The sequence below is a fragment of the Panulirus ornatus genome, chromosome 57, assembly GCF_036320965.1.
Source record: "Panulirus ornatus isolate Po-2019 chromosome 57, ASM3632096v1, whole genome shotgun sequence".
Lineage (NCBI taxonomy): Eukaryota > Metazoa > Arthropoda > Malacostraca > Decapoda > Palinuridae > Panulirus > Panulirus ornatus.
This window is the reverse complement of record NC_092280.1, coordinates 5,788,601-5,810,648: the sequence shown is the minus strand read 5'-3', so window position 1 is coordinate 5,810,648 and position 22,048 is coordinate 5,788,601. Positions and strand designations below refer to the sequence as shown.

The following is a 22,048-nucleotide window of genomic DNA, read 5'->3' as shown; positions in this document are numbered from 1 at the left end:
GTTATGAAGAAAAAATAGAAGCGAGTCTTTTTAGAGTGTGTACAAAATGAAGTATGTAAAATTATACAAATGGATGGGACCGCAGTTGAGTTTCTCAAGACAAGGAGTGGATGTGTTCTTGATTGATTAATCATGCTGTTCAGTATTTGTATGGCTTAAGGTGAGGTGCCCAAGGACTAGTGGGATGCATGTATAAAGGTAATGGAGACAGAAATAAGGTTTGAATTACAGGATACAAGTTTTCAGTTGTACCTAGTAAGGTGTGAGTATGGTAACTGAAAAGGTGGTGGCATGGACATATCAGCTCAATGGGGAGAACCAATGTGGTTTTACAAGAGGCAGAGGGTGTATGGACCAGGTGTTAAGATATAAAAAAAAAAAAAAAAAAATCCTTGGAGAAAGATTGGCTTTTATGTGGCATTTAGGGATCCTTAGAAAGAATATAACAGGGTTGACAGAGAAGCTTTTATAGATAAATAGAGTTATTGGAAAGATACTTTTTGCAGTATTTTTACCAGGAGAATAAAGCATGCATGCTGGTAGACGGAGGGGTCTTGGTAAAGTATGTATGCAGGCAGACAGGGAGGAAGCTGGGATGTTCATGATAAAGATGGGTCTTTGTAGAGGATATGTGATGTCACAAAGGCTGTTTAATCTGTTTATGGACATGGTAGTCAGGGAGGTATATGAAAAGGTTAAGGAGCAAGGGGAGGGTCGACATAATGGTGTGGGAGTAGAGGCAAGGGAGGTTACACAGTTGCTGTTTATGGATGACATGGCTCTGGTGTTGAGTTTGGGGATGTGGAAAAGGAGAAAGTTGAGAGTAAAAGTGAGCAATAGGAGGGTAATGAGGTGCAGCAGGAAGTGAGACAAGATGACTGAAGTTTAAGCGGGGAGGGCCTTGAGGAAGCTGAGTGCCTTACATACCTGAGAGTGGACGTGGGAGCAGATGGAACCGTGGAAGCTGAAGTGAGTCACAGGATGGAAGAAGGGGCTAAGGTTCTGGGTGCATCAAGGAGCGTGTGGAAGGAGAGATCAATGTCTGTAAGGGCAAAGATGGGTATGTTTGAAGGTACAGCAGTCCCAGCAGTGTTGTGCGGATTCTAGTCAATGAACTTGAATACAATAGAAAGAAAGAGGGTGGATGTATTAAAAGTGAAATGTGTGAGGACAATATATGGCACAAGATAGGTTCTACATGTAAGTAAGGTCAATTTGAGTTGTATGGTAGTAAAAGCAGTCTGATTGAGAAGGCCAATCAGAGTTTGCTGAAATGGTTCAGGCATAAGGAGAGACTGCCTAAAGAAAGGCTGACTGAGAGGATATATTTGTACAAAGAGGGATCAAAAGGGAGAGGGAACCAAGGAGTTGGAAGGATGGAGTGAAGGGTGCTTTAGATATGTAGGAGGGCAAGAGTGCATGCCACCAGATAGGTTGAAACGGAGTAATATATTATCTGGAGGGTGATGCCCTGTCAGTGGACTCAACCAAGGTATATGAAGTAGTCAAGGTAACGTATGGAATACAGTTATCTGTGCATCTTGGCTGTGGACGTTTGGCTCTGATTTGGGCATATTATACATGACAGCTTGAGGTTGGATGTGTGCAAATCAGGCCATTGTTCTATTTTCCTGAATCTCCTTCATTTAAGTGGTTTGAGCAGTTAGGTAAAATAGATAAGATTACAACAGATATTCGTGATAAATTTAATATCTGAATCAATCTTAGTAGAGATTAGTACAAAGTTACAAATGCTGTGAGGAATTTATTTCAAGAGCAGAAGGAATGGAGGAGAGAAAGGTGGTTTCTGGTGAAGTTGGGTCTTCATCAAGGGTGTCTTGTGTCACTATGGTTCTTTAATCTCTGTGGACTTAGTAGACAGGGAGGCAAATGAATAGATTTAAGGGCAATGAGCAGGTTTATAGTTTGATGGGACTGGAGTATGGTTGAGGGGATTAGGTGGTCTGGGAGATGAATCATTTGCTGTTTACAGGTAATAAAGCTCTGATAGCATTCCCTCAAGAAAAACTCCAGAAGCTGGTGTCAGAGTCTAGGTGAATGTTTGAATGGAGAAAAGAGAGAATAAATATGAACAAGAGTAAGGTAAAGCGGTTAAACAGTGGGTTAAGACAAGATTGTTTGAGTGTAAGTTTGAATAGATAGGATGTGACGGAAGTAAAGTGCTTTAGGTTTCCCAGGAGTGTACGTGATAGTGGATGGAACCATGGGGCTAGTCATTGTCTGGTTGGGCAAAGGAGGTTATGTTTAAGGGTACAGTAGTTCTGACACTGTTGTCCAGGTGTGAATCTTGTGCTTTCATCCCTTAGATACCATGAGGCAAACAGGTAACTGTTCTGGGAGTCATGATAGTATTGCTAATCATTGCAGGCTTTTTTGGAATTGCCCACCCATGACTATATATGGCAGCTAGATGTCACCTTGGTTATTTCCAATATGCAGGCAGCCAGGTTGCTGACACACACTCTCCTTTCCCATTCCTCTAAAGAATATATGCCTGTACTTAAGAAATATACTGTGACTATAAGGTCTGTTGCCTCACATTTTTGTACATAAGCTTTTACATGTATTTCACTGAATTATGGGAAACAGAAAATTTAAATGAGCTCATATCCTCCACCGCCTTTTTAAGGGATCTCAGTATATACTTCAGGATTGTAATACAACTATGTACAGTATGTTAGCTGACTTGTTTGTACTTATCCTTTACTTTTACATGTATTTCTTTCTTTAAAATTGGTTAAAAAGAAAGTCTTTATGAGCACACGCATATCCACATGCACCCCCATCCCAGTTCTAACGCTCCCCCTCTGGGGTTCTATGAGTATACTTTAGTGCTAAACATTTTTTTTTCATACATCTTAACTGTTTCTCAGATTCACAAGGAAGCACCAAGAACAGCAAAAGAAATGGCCCCAACTGCTCATTATCCAGTCTCATATTCTAAGGGTATTTCTTTCACTTTATAATAGAAAAAGAAAATATGAAGAACATGTTTTTTGTCCAAACTGAGCTATTTTCTGCAAGTCACACAGCAGTTAGGGGTTAATGCTTGAGAAAGAAAGAAGGTGGTCATGTTGGAAATTAAATGTCTCAGGTTGATTTGTTACATAGAAAGGGTTGATTGTGTAAGGAATGACAGTGTAAGAAAGAGGTGTGGTACAATAGTAAGCAGAAGCTGACTGAGAAACTGGCCAGGGTGTGCTTAACTGGTTCATAAATATAAAGATGAGGAGAGACTGGAAAAGAGGACTTATTTGACGTGCTGTTGGTGAACCAGGGTATATGAAGCAATGAAGGTAAACTACAGAACAATTTTTGGAGCTTGGATGTGGATGGTAGGCCCTGATTTCAGTACAATGAACAAGACAGTGAGAGGAGAGAGTGGATGTATGCAAATGAGACTATAGTTCATCTGTTTCTGACACTACCTGCAAAAGCAGAAGCATTTAGATTTACAATATTAGTAGTAATCACAGCCACCCTACTAATCAATATTTAATGATTATTAAACTAAGAGTGCATCAAAGACATTATTTTCCTACCAACTGCCAATGAGACCAACACTTCATGCTCTGCCACTGTTTTCCGTTTGTTTCACAATATGCATGCACTGGTTAAGGTTGGAGAGTGGTTATATATCATTTAGTCCAGCCCTAAACTCAGAAAAGTCAATTTCCTGGTCAGAACCCCTTTCTTCTATGCTTGGACAGTGTAATGAGGATATTTCATATATGTCAGTCAGTTGTGTACGGGCCATTTTCCTTATTTTCTAGTTCAAGAACTCTTTTAGTTACCTAAGAACAATGAGGCATATTATTCAGTTACCCAGTTGAATTTTTTCCTTTATGGATGCCTTCAAGAGCTAAAAGAGAAGTTGGTAAACTTTGGGGATTTAAACCTAATAATTTGCACAGCTAAGGTAAAAGCTGATATTATGTGATAGCAAATGAAGATGCCTAGTTAAACAACAAATTTACCAATTTCTTACATGTATAGTAATGGTAAGATTAATTTTCAGCTATAAAAATATATGTTTAAGTGTAAATGAAGTTTATTCAAGGGTTAGATGGGACTTTTAACAAATTATGTGATGAGTTAAGCATTTTATTTTTGTTGGTCTAGAATGAGAAATATGAAAAAAAGAGCTAGGAGCCCAGATTTAAAAAGTTATGGAAATGGGAAATTTTACATACAAAAAAATTATATGCGAAGCTGAAAATTACCAGTGAAATGATATAACATGAAACCAATGTGATACAGACACACTCTAAAATTACACTAATGGAGATTGCCATAGAAATGCATAGAAATGTGTAGCTATGTTGAGGAAGTGTGGAACAGCTTGGTGAAGACTTAAAGAACTAGATTTGTTGAGGAAAATTTAATTTGGAAATAAAAGATGAATCTTCAAGAAAATAGAAGTGGTGAGCAAACTGTGAACTATATAAAGCTGATGAAAATATAAGTAAAGAGACATAGTGTATGAATTACTGGAGAGAAAGTGAGACCTATGATAAATTGCTCACTTCAATGCTGTACTGGCCTAATCTGAAATGACATGACCCACCTATGAATGTCATTACATACCACACTTTGAATTATGATGGAATATCACATGGCAAGTTGTTCTTTTATCATGTTATTTTGAAGCACAAGTTTTTCAAGTACAAGTGCTTCATATATATACCTGGTGACTGCCTTGCAGCAGTATCTCATATATTTTGGTGCAAACACACACAAAATGTTTTGCTTATTCCCATTCAGTCTTTTGTGAACAAAACAAGATGGCAGTGAATGATAATGTGGACTTAGCCACATAAACTTTGTGAATCACTGTTACTAAGCAATGTTTTGCTTTACCAGCATATGCAAACAATAATAAATGGCTGCAATTGAAATGACACATGTCTTTCCCCATTAGACTCATCTTTTTCTGTGTAATTACTTCACTTTGCTGTTTATACAGATATACTTTCCTGCAACTGATGAAATGAAAAAAACTGCTCCCTCTCAACTGGGCTTCCCCAGCACCCACTCAATAATGGGCAAAACACACAGTCCACAATTTGTCATGTTGCATTCTTGTTGATGGGATTTTTTAATTTTCTGTAGTATGTAACAGATTCACAGATGTGAGCTATAGCTGATATTTCCCTTTTAAGCTTAGACTAATACTATTTTGTAAGGAAACCAACTAAAGTGGTTACACGTACTCATCACTTCTGCTATAAATTCCATAAGAGATTTTCCTTAGCCAATAGTAAACAATTAGCCTGTTTGGAAACATTTTAGTCCACACATTATCATATCCCACAAGGACAGCAAAAGTCTGTCATAGCAAAACTCATTCTGTGTGCAACAAGCTACAGAAACATGATACTGTTATAGGGGTAAAAAGTATGTCTGTATTCAGTATAATACTCATAAGGACAGCAAAGGCTATCTTGAGTGAATTTCCTAAAGGTGGGAGTATGAAAGAAACTGAATTTTGTTGAAATTTGAACTTGATTCTAAAATTTCCTTATGAATTAATTGGAAATTTAGAAAATGCAAACTAATTTTCTCCAAATTATGGATTATGTACTTTCTTCAAAATAATTGCTGCTTCATATCAAAATCCCTAGGATATAAGGAAGATGATAACAGAACTCAGGTGTGAATTGGCCAGCTACCCATCATGGTTTCAGACAGTTTGAGCTGAACAATAAATAAAACCATAAAAAAGAAAGGGCAATGAGGAACCCAAAAAACATGGAGAAGCATGTATGAAATATAATGAATTCACATCCTGCACTTTCTCAAGACTTATGAAATACAGATCTATGAGTTATTAATTTTGAACTTAAATTCCTGTGATTGGTCTTTACTTTTTCTGTTTTCACCCAAAATGGGAACTGACAGAAAATGAGAGTACAGAGATAAGATGAAGTTGCTAGTATTTCTTATTGAATGATACTTCTTTCAAAGTATTCTAAAATGAAACATTTCAAAATCTCTTTCTGTAAACTAGTAACAAACCAATAGTGGATGTCCATGACAAAGAAAATTATGCTGGACAAGCACCCAAATAACGTGAGTCTCCTAAAGCAAAACAAGTGACTGAAGTAACTATTGATAAACTCCAAAAACATTCTCATGTAAATTCAGAGTACAGTATCAATTGACGTCTTAAAATCAATAGGTAAACTGAAAGAAAAAAATCCCCAACCTAGCAAATATGCTGTTAAGGTTCAAGGAAAAGGCTATCCCTGTAGATGTTTTTTCAGGTTTCCAAGAATTCCCACATCTTAAACAAGCATCATGGGGCTAGTTAACTCTGAGAATTAACAGCCACTAAAATGAACATAATACTCACTGCCATGTTGGAAAAATCTTGGTTCACACCCTCAGCCCACGCAGATGATAAATGACTTACATAACTAAATATGCCGCTCAAGTCAACTTCTGCTTGTAAGTTCTTAGTAGACCTGGAGTGATGGTGCTGCGTTGCCACATGGTGTTGCACTTCCCTGTGAACATCATCACCTTGCTAACCCGAGACTTCATAACTCCTCAAAATCGAAGCAAACAATTCAGGAAAAGCTTGATCAGGAAAGAGGTGAACAAAATCAACAGTTTCTGTTGACGCAGGGTTACTTGGGCACCAAATTCATTGAAATCCTTGGTGGCATAACCTAATCCATGATTATCTTCATCATTCATTACATTATCCACATCAGGTTTTTCTTCAACTAGATTTTTTCATACTGATCTTGCCACTGGAGAATGGTATATGGTTTAAATATTCAGAGATGATACACACCCTCATATGATTTGGTTAACTTGAACCATCTCAACATGACATCCTTGAGATTCTTGCCTTTAAATTTCTGAAAATCTGAATGTTCAAAACCAACTGTCCTATGATACTGACAAAAGGGAAATGGAGTACCATTTTGTATCACTTCATCACAGTTCACCATACTGCAATGGCTTCCATCTCACATGACATAAGAGTTCAGTATTCTGCCAATTGTTTTGAGTACCTCATTACTCATGTCAGTAAGCAGATGAATACACTTCACTCCTGGTCTGTCAGAAACAAGTTTGTCTACATTTCTGAAAGACCTTGCTCTTTCTCTATATCTATGCTGAAGGTTTCATCTATGAAAAAAAAAAAAAACCCTGGGTGAGGCCAGGTCTTTAGAGAAAGGAGAAACGAACAACCATCAAAGAATTTTTGAGGTGAAAGACCATATTTCTGAAAAAAAAAAAGGGGGGGGAGGGGCACATTGCAGCTGTCAGGAAAATCACATGATTCATGGAGAGGAAAGGAAGGATAAGAAAAATGTTTGCTACAGAACGTTTAGCATAGCTTTGCTATGCAGTTTTAATGGAACAAAGGAGCATCAGCATTCATGACAAAAAGGGTGTTCAATGGTTTGGGCAACTTTCCTAATAGGGATGGAGTATGATACTTCTTTGGGCAGTTGCTATCGGCAGCCTATTACTTTACCTTTAAAGGAATTTTCTATGCTTATTCATAAGCATAAGTGGGTATTACACTCCCCTAACGTCCAATAGAAAACAGAAAAAATGCATGAGTCAGTGTATCGCTATCTATATCTTTAATGCATGTTCCCTCCAGGAACTCCCTCAAGGAGATGGCCATAGCAAAAGTCTCTCAATAACTAGTGAACTTCAGTGCACTTAGAGCACTGTCTTGCTTTATAATCTTCTGACAGACTAGAAAAGTTGCTCCACAGATTACTCATGGCTATCCACACCTAATTTATCATACTTCCATCTGGGTAGTGCATATTATTATGGCTTGCAGGCAAGTAATTAGACTAATTACTGGAAACCCCTTTTAAAACAAACACTGCCTGTGCATTACTAAAATTTATACAGATTTCTTCCCAGAGTCAACTTTGCCTCCCTTCTGCATAACAAGAGCTAAGGAAAAAGATGCACGAAAAGTTATGCAAGATCATTCTTAGTCCCTCTTCCACCTCATCACAAGAGACAATCAACAAACTGGTCCTCCCAAATCTCTTCATTCATGACCTAGACCTCATCCAATAATCTATAAAGAAGCCACACCATCATCTGCAACCCATGATACCTTGGACCTGAGTTAAATTTTGATACTAAAGCCAAAATGAGCCTATTCAAATGCGAAAAGACTGCTAAATGGCTAACCCTAACTGCACCATTACAAACATCATCAGTAACTAGAAGTCTGCCAGCCCAGGGTTTGTGTAAAGATGGTCTTTTTAACCCACTCTGATTTTTCTTAGATTCACAAGCTATATTGTGTATATTTTCAGCCTCCTGACAGTAGTCAGTTCATTGCTGTTAACCATTATTTCTTTTCATATAAAACGGCCTCTCCCTACTTAGCAAGATAGCATTAAAAGTAATATGAACAATGGTTTCATTTGGGCACATCCATTATCTAGCGTCTTGTATAATGTGCCAAAACTATGCTGGACATCCACAGCCATATCCTAAAAACTACTCCATCATTAGCATTATAATAACCTTTTGCAGACTTGTTCACTGGTTTCTGCCAGTGAGGTTGCACCAGGAACAGATGAAGAATTGGTCTCATTTGCTCATATCCATTGTCTAGCTATGACCTTTCCTTAGTTTCCCCTGGCTGCTTCACATACCCTAGGACAGTCTACTGACAGCACAACACCTCCTGTATACCACATTGCTCCATTTCACTCTATCCCATGCACACCTTACACCCTACTGCATGTTCAGGCCCCAAGAATTCAAACCCTTTTCCACTCCATCGTTCCAAATTCAAATTAGTCTTCCCTTTCTTCTTATCCCTCCCCTGAGAGGGATGGTCTTTTTCAATACCTCATGCTTTATAAGGTTATCAGTCATCATACTTCTCTTCATAGGTCAACCAATTCCAGATTTTTGGTAAGGGATGACATTAGAAGGGTGAAAAGAAAGTGCCCAGATGGTGAACTTGGTCCTGCCAGTACATCTTGAAATCTTTCTTGTAGATGCATTTTCTTGCCTCCAAACAAGAGTAGAGGCCTCTACTTTCTGAAAGAACTCTTTAGATCCCATGTTTGGTAGCTGGTAGGGGAAAATATCACCCAGAACAGAAACGTCAAAAATATCTCTAAACACAAAAACAACCAGCAAAATATGCATCCCTCCACTCTAGAAATATTGGGTAACAGAGGTGGCAAATCATATCATCTTACTACTATTAGTGGACTGTGCCACACTGCCAGGCATACGATAATCCACCATAAGTAAGAGATAAGGATTTGTTCTGCAAATAAAATCTTACACCTGAAAGCCTTGTTTCACACTGGAATCATAAAAAAATAATTTCAAGGAAATTTTTTTCTACCTCATGTACACATGTCAGCTGCTGAAACTCAGTCTAAAAACATAAACTTCCCCTCTATCTTTTGCTTGATACATGACTATATGTTGCTCACAAGACTCTTTATCCCTAAATTCCCTTACTTTTGGGGATAGGGGAGTACGAACACTATCATCTCCTGCGTCATCAAACAGGGACAGGGCTAGAAACCCTCCCTTCCCTGTATTGCCATTTTCTAAGAAAGGGAACTACACAAAAAGCTAAGTGAGGAGTACTCCTCAAAGGCTTAGGCTTGGGTGTCTGAATGTTCATGGATTGTAACTAGGATGTGAAAAAGAAAGAGATGGTTGATTTGTATAGGGAGAGGAACTTGGATATCTCTGGCTCAGACTGAAACAAAGCTAAAGGGAAAGAATTATTTGGGAATAAATGAGGGTCAAAGTAAGGGGTTAGTGAGAGGACAAGAGCGATGATGAAAGACCACCTCTGAAATAGTATTCAAGAATGTAAGGAAGTAAGTTTTCTGGTGATGTGGGTGTGAATGAAAGTAAGATTTCTCAGTGTGGGTTATTATAAAAGGTTTTTGCACATGATGGCAAAAGGAGTGAAGAAGTGGCTACACTTTTGGGAGATGCTGAGTGAATACTCCAACAATTTTGATTTAAGGCTTAAATGGTAGATGTGAATGCAAGAGTGGATGATGTGGCAATTGAGGGTATAACTAGGGGCATGTAAATTAAATTATAAACAGCTTATCGAATTGTGTGCTGGAAAAGGATTTGTAAGTGGAGGTACCTGGTTTAACAAAAGATGTATGGATAAGTATATGTGAGTGGAGTTAAGTGTCAACAGGCATAAGTGGATTATATACTAATTAACAGGAGTGCATAGGATAAACTCTTGGATGTGAATACACTGTACTCTGAGAGGGGTAACAGGTGGAAAGTGTCATCATTTCTCGGTTGTTGCAAGTGTGAGACTTTGTGGTAGTTTTGGAAAAAGAGGTAATGATATGGGTAGGAAGGTGGTGGTGAAAATAAGTGAGCTTGGAAAAGAAGCTTGCATACACAGATTCTGAATGAGCTAGAATGAAGAATGGCATAAGATGAAAATAGACGACACATGAGGGGTAGGAGGAGATAGGAAGTTATTTTGGGAAGCAGTGCTTGTGTGTGTAAGTGTGCTGATGAAGTGTGATATGCAGAAGGTGGCGTGTGGGCATATGAGAAAATGTAATGTGTGCTGGGATAAGGAAATGAAGTTACAATTGAAAAAGAAAAGAGAGGTGTATGGGGAGTGCCAGCTAAGGGAAGACGTGCAGGGAAAAGAGGCAAATGTCATAAGGAAGGTGCAGGGGCTGAAAAAAAGGGCAAATGAAAGCGTGAGAGGGTATCACCAAGCCTAAGGGAGAATGAGAAACATATATTTTTTTTAAAGGATGGGAACTGTAAAATAACAAATGAACAAATTGTACCACCAGTGAGGGGAGCAGATGGGAAGTGGTGACAAGTGAAGAAAAGGTGAGAAAGAGATGGAGTGAGTATTCTGAAAGACTGCTGAATGTGTTAAATGATATGGTTGCAGATGTACGGTGTGTAAGACAAGATGGTTTGAGGAGTGAGAGCATATGGCAATTACTTTGGAGAAAACTTGCAAGTTGGTGAAAGCTTTGCATAAGATGTAGGGTGACAAAGTGACTGGAATGGACAGAATTTAACTACTTCCCCACCTGTTCTACTCATTTTTCCTCTTGCCTTCTTCAAACTGTTCACCACCTTCCAAATAATATTTTTATTCATGAGTACTCTCCCTATTTCTTATTCCCCCTCTTTATCAGCTCTGAGATTTTTTCTAGGACTCCTTTCACTTTCTTTTGGAATCCTCCCAGTCACTTGAACTCCTTCCCTGGAGATACCATCCATACATCTTTTTCTGTTTCTCATTATATACAGTGTAACTTCCTTATGCTATCACTCACTATCCTTACTCATATGCCCCTTAGCCACCTTCTACATACCACTCACTTCATCTACACACTTAGGCAATGCTTCCCTATATAACTCTAACTCCTTTTCCACTTTCCTAGGTTCATTTACTCATACTATGAGCCATTCTTTACTTGATCTCTCCTCGTAATTCTGCAATTCTGCACAGAGGCTTATTCACTTTCACCACTTCCTTCATATAAACATTCACTTTCACCACTTCCTTCGTATAAATGTACTTTTTTATTTTCCTAAATCCAACACAATCATTCACAGCTGCCTCTAACAAGAAATGACTACTTTATCATTATTTTTACTATGACAATAATTTATTCCAAGGGATAGGGTAGAAAAAATATTACCCATGCATCTCTTGCATGTCAGAGAAGGAAACTAAGAGGGGTTGAAATAAAAGCCTGGAAATCCTGCCTTCCTGTGTTATTATTCTAGGAATAAAAGAAAGAATACTGTGAGGATTTTCCTTTGAAGGTTCAGTCTCTGATACTACCTTGCTGTGATATGAAAGGTGGGCACAAAAAATAATACTCAATATTTTCATGATAAATTTACACATCCAAGTAAGTGGTGCACTTTGCATCAACTGCGTATGACATGAGATGTGGTTTAGGATATAGGTAGGTGGTGTAACAGCTAGTTTGTGGATGGATAAACTTCCTAATAAACATTTTACCTTACTCTATTACTGGCTCAATATATAATGTTCAGGATTTTATTGATGAACTTAAGAAGTGAGCCAACAATGGTGCAATCAATTTACTAGGGTTTCCTAAGCAGATGATACTGATCTGTTACTGATTATTACTACAACTTGTGTTTGCAATGAAAAATTATATACTGAAGCTCACAGTTCAATTTATGATAGAGAAAAAAATAAGATGCTACAACACGAATGTTGGCAAAGGGAAGAACCATCAATAAAATGGAGTTCAATTCCTTTAGCCTGCAGTAGTTCTTCCATAGACAACTGAAGTAAGCTGATCACTATCTTGGATATATATTTCCACATTTACTTTGCTTAGATGAACTGCGGGTAGAGGACTGGTTCTCTCTTGCATGTTCTCAAATTCCACAGTATCCATCAACATTGGGAATTTCAATTTCTCTACTTTGTATTATCATATTCATACTTTTTTTAAGGTTCCAAAATTTTAGGTTTCTTCATTCTAGGTAGCCATCTTTCTTTTTAAACATTCTTGAATATTTATGCAAACCTATGTTTCCTGCTTAATATGTGTGAAAGCAAAGCCAACATGTAAAATTCTTCTAAAAATGATACAAACATTACAGCTGAGTCAACAGCAACTTAAGGTTTAAAGATCATCAAGAGCGAAACATTTCTGGGAGGAATTTTCTGTTTTCTATAGTGAAAGCACGGAAGGGCATACACAAAACAAGTCAGACATGGTTTATTCAATAGACTAGCATTTTATTTCTTTTTATACGAATTACTGTAATATGTATATATCTATTTAAAGAAAAGTAACAAAGGAAGAAAGACTGAATGAGCTGCTACTGCAATTACTTTCAGTAAGATTCTAAACATACCTCACTATCATTACTTGCTGATGAGGACTTTCTTCGGGGTGTCTGTTGAGTAGGAGGTAGGGCAGCCGAACTGGCAAAATGCTGAGGAGAATCAGTGAAGCGTATGGGTTTAGGTTCTAAGACTAGTGCTGGTCGTGAGTGTCTTGAGGGTCCATGGTATGTGTTATGAGCATAGCCTGAGGGACTGGAAAATTCATATTCACTCATACCTAACCATCTCTGGTATTCAGCATCTTCATCTTCAGACCTGTGGATATAACAGTAAGAATTATACATTTTCTGGAAATATATTCAAAGAAGGAAATTCCATCTAGCTAATGAAATCTTGCACATTGGAGAATGATGAAATGAATGTAAATATTCTGAATTAGAGCACATTGGAGAATGATGAAATGAATGTAAATATTCTGAATTAGAGCAATTAAATGCTGAGGTTGGTTGTGTAAAGAATGAATGTGAGAGAGTTTTGTGGTTGTGATTTTAGATTGACTGGCAGGGCTGACAAGGGCTGAAATTGTTTGGAAATATGGAGAAGATGAGCAAAGTGGAGGGGTGAAAGGGGAAAACAAGGAAGAGATGAAGTGGAGGAAGATTTGGATTATCAAGGCCAGCCTGAACATTCTTGAGGGTGAGGGCTGTGCACAGGATCGAATGAATTGGGTTTATGTGGTGCATCACCCAGTGCCTACAGTTGGGGATGTGCTTCTGGAAATCACAACATAAAAAATAGATACTATAGGTTGTATCATAGGATTCAATGGGATAATGGTATTGTGTTCCTAGAGGGGAATTTGTCAACCTAATTTTCACACAAAAAGATGAATAAAATGTCCCAAAACATAGTGCACAATGCAGGTACAAATGTCTATATGAAGATCATAGCATAAATAGTAAAATTATACCTCAGAAATAACACTTACATGAAACTGCTCTGGATGTGGTAGGTGATATCAACACCATGTTAAGTAGATCAAAATGTCTAACTTTACTTCCAAGCTTGTGCCACTAATGGAATGGGTACAGAATGTTATAACATAATATTACATTTTAAACAATGAGGAATGTATGTCCACAATAATACAGGTGCATTAGACTGGCTCCTGGTATGGTGCCACTCTCTAGCAGACAATCACTTGTGAGACTGACTGCTAGGTATTGCTGTGAATTGTACTTGTTTCAAAACTTTTGAAATTTTTTTTTGTTTTCTATATATTATTTCTTCATAGATAACACATAAGACACTGTAAATGCCTTTGCGGTACCACCACTTGCTCATGAATATTGGTCTTGTGAGTGATTGCTTACTAGAATGACTTCATATATGCTATGCAAGGGCTTCGATACATTTTCAATTCTTTTCTATGCCTATACCATCTAATGCACTTTTTCAAGAGCACTGAGTAAGCAGATCACTGGATAATGTGTTGCCAGGAAGTGGGAACCAGATTTACATTGAAGGAGGTGTGTGTGTGTGTATATGTGACATGCTGTGAAGTTATATGAAGAACTCAAGGTAAATCATGCAATGGTCTATTGGATTTGGCTGTAAATGTTAGGCTCTGGTTTCAGTACAGTATACGTGACATGTACATATGAGGCCGTTTTTCTTTGTTCCTAATGCTAGCTTGCAAAGGTAGGAGTTATTGTTGGATAATATAAAAGAATACTCTTTTCCACATAGTCAATTCTAAACAATGTGAGGGGTAATTCAGCACTCCCCAGCCTCAAAAACCCACCATGAACATTTGGCTTCCTGAAATAATTCAAATAAGTAAAGTGGGAAAGAGTGGAGGAGTGGGAGCAAAGATAAAGAAATTGGAGGAGTTGATGACTGTTCATTGTGTTTTAACAAACAATAATATTAAACAGTAGAGTAGCTGTCCCTAAATTGTGAGAAAATTCCTAGAAAAAAAAATTCTTCACACTGATATTCAAATCCTTTTGTTGTGGTGGTGTTTCTTTGGATAATCAGGACAAACTAAACTACAAAATAAGATATGTAGTAAAAAAAAAAAAAGAAAGTGTTCAAAAGCACAGTTCTGAATAACTAACATCTCTTCCTATTTGCCAGTCCATAACACAGTACTTCAAAATTCTGTCATATGTTCTGTCATATATAAGACCTCTTTTATTGATCACCATTACTAGTGTCCAGCCTTTAATAATTACCAGCAAACCATTCATAATTTTCTAAACTGCATGTCCTTAAAGCAGATAAATTTGTCCTACCCTTTTGATCATCTTTTATCTTGAGATGCTCTCTGAAAAATATACCAACTGATAAAGGATGCTCAATTGTTATTTGAACATACATATTACTCAATTATCTCGTAATTTATTTCTAAGCATAAAAAAAAAAATTCCTCAAAATACTCACTTGCCATAAAGTATTCTTTAATTGTGCTGAAGTGGAGAAAAGCCTTCACAAAATGAAAACTTAATTTCTTACGCTGGATATTATGGTTTCATTTCTTATCTCCATCCTTACATACAGATGCTCCAATTACATTTGATCAAAAACAAATTCCCCGGGCATTTTCATCTAAAATAACTTGCACCTGTCAGCCTCTTTCATGATTAACTCTCATTGTTTAACCTAAATCTTTTCTTATATACAATTCTTCACAACCATGAAACAAGGTTTGCTTTGATTCTGTAGAGGGTTATTTTCTCGCTTGCTCATTTGTTTTTATCCTTATGGTTCTGGACCCTTTCTCTTAGAGTACCATAATAAATTAGTAGAGCTTAACATTCTCAACCCATGATATGAGGATTCGAACCAGCAATCATGCAGTGTTGGTGAAGCATTATTTGCTTTTAGGGAGAAGGGCAAATCACTCTTTCATGCTTAAGATCTCAGATTTTGCTAACTCTTCTTACCTTAGAAGCTTGCACCCAAAGAAAAGTGAGAAATGAAGCAAGAGAGAGAGGAAATCTCTCTCTTTCTCTGAACATACATAAAAAAAATGCTCCTGAATATATGTCTAAAGGTGATAAATATCCTCACCCAAAAATTTAAAATGCTTTTTACATAAGACCTTCTAAATGGCCAACCATAGGCTTATGAAGCGGGAGAAATTTAAGAAATCTAATGAAAAAGAATTCTGGTCTGTGGCAGAAACGTCACTTGGCAGAGCTGCCTATTATTTGTATTTTTATTTTCAATCATTGCACTCCTTGGTATATTTCAATCTATAAACTTCTCTACCCACCATACTTAATTTACTCGTAGTATCCCCTGGTTTTATTTTTCATGCATAATTAAGTATTTGTATTGTACAGGGAAGGAGTTCTACACTCATGGGGCCTCATCTCTTGAATTTTTGTTACTATCATAAAAGTTTTCAAACTTCTGTATGCTGTCAGCATTCACAGTTTCAACATTCAGTTTACTCATTCATCCACTACTCATGTACTCTACAAGCACTTATTTACATATGTTATATACAGCTCTTTTTACAAGTTTCTTACTTAATTTCACTACTGACTTCATCAGTCTGGCTTAAAACTTAAAAATTGTGAATGTCACCCCATATTCTTCTCTCTTCCATGGTGAGCAAATGCAAAAATTGTGAACATCATCCCTTGTTCTTCTCTCTTCCATGGTGAGCAAATGCAAGGCCTTTACCTTTTCTCTGTAACTCTACTGTCTTTATATTAGTACCATCTTTGTTGCCTTCCTTTGGACCCCTCTCTATTAATTCTTTTTGCTTCTATGTGCTGGGACCAAAGTCAAGTAGCATAATCTAATTTTTGGCTGCTGTATGATATGAAATGCTCACTGTATATTTCTGTATCCATATACTTGAATGCTATTCTGAGACTTGAAGACAGTTTGTCTCCTTTGCTGTTATCTTAAGGTGAGACTGGAGACAGGTTAGGGAAGATGTATTCTCCCAAATCCTGCTTAGACACTGATTTCTGCAATATCGCTATTTATTAATCATGTTGAGGCTTTCTTTCACTCCATTCATCCTCATTACTCCACAATTACTCATGCTGAATTTCATCAGCTGTGTATCAAATCAACTTTGGATTTATCTAAGTCTCATTGTGAGTCATTTCAATTCTCCCTGATTTTCACTTCCCTCATGACTTTGGCATCATATGCAAACATACATTTAGGCAGGAATTCAATCCTTCTGACAAGTCAGCTATACACACACACAAAAAGCGACAGTCCCAGAACAGAACTCCGTGGGATGCCAGTGGTGACCTCAACCCATTTTAAAAAAAACTCCTGACATGTACCCTTTATACCCTTCCACTAAGATAGTCTTCCATCCAGTGAAGTAGTCTTCCCATTAGCTCTCCCTCAAGGTCCAGTATCTCTACCAAACTCCTATGTGGTACAACATCAAATATCAAATGCCTTCTTCTAGTTCATAAATAGACAATCCATCCAGCCTTCTGTTTTGCCTAAGAAGGAGTTCACTCTCAGAAATCTAAGAGGTTTGTTACACAGGATCTCCTTTCTCAGAAACTCTGCAGCCTCTCACTTAGTTTCTTTCATGCAAGCATTCATCCACATGGTTTCTGATTCTTTATTTTTTTCAATACTTAACAGACTTATGTTCATCAAGGAGGCTGATCTGTAGACCAGTGCATCCTCCTCATTTCCTTTCTTTGAGAGAGGCATGATATTTGTCCTCTTCTATTCCCCTAGCAATTAACCTTTCTCAGAAGTACTGAATATTTCATGTGATATGTCAAGTGTATCTGTGCACACCCTCAGCAGATATAGAGATATTTCATTAAGACCATGAGCCTTAAATGAGTCAAGATCCATAAGTATTTTGTTTATGTCTTTTCTAGATATTTCAGTGCTTTCTAAGACCTCCCCAGTCCTTCTCACTGGTAGTAGAGCTACAGGATCTTCTACTTTGGAAACACTTTTAAACTTGTCATTCATTTCCTTGCTTATTTTCACATCATTCCCTGCAGCTCTTCCCTCTGAATCTGCTTTTTTTTCATGTGCTTAATTACCACATACTAATACACTAGCATCACATGACCACTCTTTCCTATCAGTGTATCATATATGGTATTTTCAATATCCATGCCTTTATGTGCGAAGTTTCGATCTTGTAATGATGGTGTATCCTAGTGTGCTCCTTGACATGCTGGTTTAAGAAATATTCACGTTTACACTCATGAACTTTTGTCTCCACATAAATCACAATTCTCTTTGTTAATCTCTTTTGTAATGAAAATCCCCTATTTTTTTGGTACTTTGCCATCTCTGAGAAGTACACGCTCTTCTGGTTCACGTACCATTCTGATTGTTCATTTTTATAATTGCATATTTGCTTCAATGCAATAAAATATTTTGGAAGATTATATATTATCAAAAAACTATGCAATAGTTTCCCAAAGTTATTCTTCTCATGATGTATTGTTTAAATGGACTATCCACCAATATTTTCTGAAACTCGCAGTTATCCCCATCAACTCTTGGAAGGTGGTTGACCTCACATGAGACCTACAGTTTATAAGGTAGACAGCATTTGACCTTATATGAGACCTATAATTTAGGAGGCAGTTGACCTCATAAAAATCAGATTTTGAAATGGCAGCCTCTGCCTTGAAATGAAAAATGTGGCAATTAGAATATATACTGACATCACACTCATCTCCAGACACTACAGGCCTAAATTCATTCCACATACTGGTCAGAAAACAGGGAGATGTCAAGGATGCCTGTACAAGATCTGTGCCCTAATGTGTCATTGTAAATTTTGATGTGTTACTATTACTAGGTAATACATATCACTCATGTAAATCTGATGGTAATCATCTTTTCTTGGGACAAATACATTTACAAAAATACAAAACACTTACCATGCTTGAAAATACTCGTGATGCAGTGGTGCTGCTTAAGTAAAGAGCATGCAGCAGCACTCATAAACAAAAAGTCATGTGGATAATTTGGATGTTATTTTGATGAGAAAATTATGCTTAATTTAATCATAAGAACAAACTTAAGAAAAAACTTGTCTTCAGAAGGCAAGAAAAATTTATCTAGTTGCATTACACCAAAGAATTAAGAGAGCCAATCCTCCTTCTGTCTTCTCTTTCCCTCCATGATATAATGTATCCCTCTGGACAAAAGAGAAGAGTTGCGACACTTAGGCTTGTAACATTTTAGACTTCCAGTGCTTTAGAATCAGTGTACAGCGAATTGAGTTATGACACTGTGCTTCAACTTGAGACAGGTTTGAACTTTTAATAATAAAGTACATCAGTATAATTTAAGGCACTTGAGTACTTAAAATGCACATTTTAATGAAGTCACAGAAAAATACCTCTGCTTATATCCCACCCACTGGCAAGACCCTCATTTCTGTTCCCTGCTGTCCCATTAATTTCTGTATCCACAGTAAGTGTAGGCATTTTTGTATGTCTGGAAAGAATGTTAAAAATACTAATGGAAGTATGTGATGTAATGGTATCACTTGAGGTTAAAGTAGAGGTACTTCAGAAGATTGATTCTAGACAGTTTATGGTTATGGTCAAGTGCATGTGTTATGCTAATTCTTTCTTCCCTCTGCATTTTTAATTTATCAAATATTCTTTTATCAAATATTTTTATGAAGATTAAAGATCATCTGCATTAACTGAGATTTGACAACTTTTGTTGAACTGGAAATTGCCCTTTTCTCCATCCAGTAACATGTTTAAGTCAATTTTATCCACCTCCAGCAGCACCTCAAGCCCTTATAACCACATGTCATTAAAGGACCTTTTTCAATGTTTTCATCATTTTTTTTCATAAGTTTGCCATTTCCTGTGTTAGCAAGGTAGTGCCAGGAACAGATGAAGAAAGGCTGCATTCATTGACATCCATTCTCTAACTGTCATGTGTTGTGCACTGAAACCACAGCACCCTCTCCACACCCACCATGGCACAATGTGGTACTGTATATGGGTGGTATGCTAAGTTCTTTTGGGTAGAGTGTATTCCATCTATAAGGATCACATTGGGAAAAATTTTGGTTAGGAACATAAGCTCTCTCATAACATGGGCTTCAATGGTTTGACTTACAACAGATTTGACTTGCGACAGGTGTCCAGGTTAAATTGCTAAACTTATGACAGATTTTACAGGTGTCCAGGAATATAACCCCATTGTCAATTAAGGCCTTGGAGTAAGCAATATCACAAGGAGAGCATACCTGTTTCTGGGACAATTTTGAGTGAAAAGGTTAAACAATTTTATCAGTTGGAAAATGGCACATGTTTTGAGCTTACAAAGCAAAATTTTGATGGCCCCAAGACAGCTGCTTCTTGAGTTAGTTTTGAAAAAGTGTCTCGATAAAGAGGCCACTGAAAAATACAGATTTTTTTTTCTCTAATTGAAAGATTAAAACCTTGCTCCACAACAAATGTAGAATGCAAGTGAGACTGGCCTCTTCTGGCATTGCATTCCACTAAACATGCATGATGCACTAGATGAACATGCAGTGTGTGTCATGAAGGAAGCTACAGACAAGCAGTGAAAAGATAGAACCATGTGTAAATACCACGAATTAAATTTTTCAAATGTTTTATGCAGTATAAATTCACATATATTACATACATATATGACATTTAAAAACTACATCAGGTACACAAAATCACCTCATGTAAAGCTTAAAAGATATAAGGACCGATGTCTGGGTACATTAGAAAGACAGGTATCTGGAATTGGGGAAAAGAAAAAAAAAAAAAATTGACGCTGCTTGGTTACAAGGCATTCTAACCAGATCTTTCTGTATTCCCTTATGGTTCCCCTAAATCTTGTATTCATTCTGGTTCCAGTGTTACTCCTAATTCCTCTTCCTTAAGTTTTCCCCTGCTGCTTCATGATTTCCATTGTCCTTACTGTTTACTTGCAGTTTTCTAAATTTCCCAAGGTTCCTTGTAGATCGCCAGTTCTTTATGTTCACTATAATGTTTTCCCATGTTCCCATGTGTTCCTATGTCTTCTCTGTCTCCCAAGTGTCCATGTTCCTCTATTATTTATAGCAGAATAGGCAATATTAACCCTTTTGGTGAGCAACTAATTTTTTTTACTCCCACAGTAAGCAAGCAATTTACAAATATAGGTACGCAACAAAAACTTTCAAAACCTTAATTTTTTCTTATTAATCAAGAGCTAAGCATTCCTAGTTTAGAAAAAACACTTTATTTACTGGACTGTCCATCCTTGAGTATGGACAGCAGGGGTGCAGCAGTGGGCACCACAGATACAGAATGTCCCTAGAGAAGGCATGTGATACCTACCATGGTCACTAGTACATTCCACTACTTACCTCTTATTATTAATACAGGAATAAATTTTGTTCACAGATTATACTGTCCTTATTAACCTCCCAGAAATAAATGTAAGTGTATTAGACTGGAAGAAGAGGAGACGAAAATAGTAACAAACAAAGAAAGGGTGTGGATGTATCTTGGTGGAAATGGGGAACAGTAAACACTGGAAACAAAGAATGCCAACCAAACACCACTAGCTATATAAACAAAATTCATTTGATGTTACAAACGAAATATGTATATGTATTATCATATTGCTAATAAAAGCAAACAATTCTTTATGTGGTAACAATGAACGAAGTACTGTAGTCAATTACTGGAAATACAGGCAAAATAAAAAATGAGGAATTAATTGGGTGGCACATCATGTGCCAGGTATACTTAGTGCCTCTCAGTAGCCTGTGCTGATAAAGCAATCCAAACTTTAACATTCACTCAGACGAACGTTAGTCACCTTGACAAACTCATGCATGTTGTAAGATGCATATTTTTCAAATGCTAAGAAAACACTTTTGATCAAACTTAAAAATCTTAAAGTTCCAGGATATGGCAAAGGAACCAGCTTCAGGATATTGAGAGTGAAAAAATTGTCTTTCCTTCTCTACTAATGAATACTTGGTTGGCATTCTTTTCCAAAACAACCAGTCATACCTACACTAAACAGTTGTTGAGGTGTGCAACCTCCACAATCAATAAATTTCACTACTTGTGAAAAAACTAATAAGTGGAGTTCACTGCGGTGAAAACAAATGTATTCTTATATTACTGTTGTTTTCAGGCTGACCAGTAGCGAGTGAGAACGAAGTGAAACATATTTAGCCACGTGGTGGCATAATAA

The 22,048-nt window shown here is 37.1% G+C and overlaps 1 protein-coding gene across 6 annotated transcripts in view; it reads right to left on the bottom strand.

Annotated features, from left to right (window-relative positions):
• Nucleotides 1-22,048, bottom strand: part of LOC139766126 (uncharacterized) — a 94,332-nt gene that overhangs the window by 13,178 nt on the left and 59,106 nt on the right. For all 6 annotated transcript variants that reach the window (XM_071694354.1, XM_071694356.1, XM_071694352.1 and 3 more), the window contains one exon: nt 12,913-13,159. In XM_071694354.1, coding sequence (XP_071550455.1) covers nt 12,913-13,159 — 247 coding nt within the window. The remainder of the gene's footprint in view (nt 1-12,912; nt 13,160-22,048) is intronic.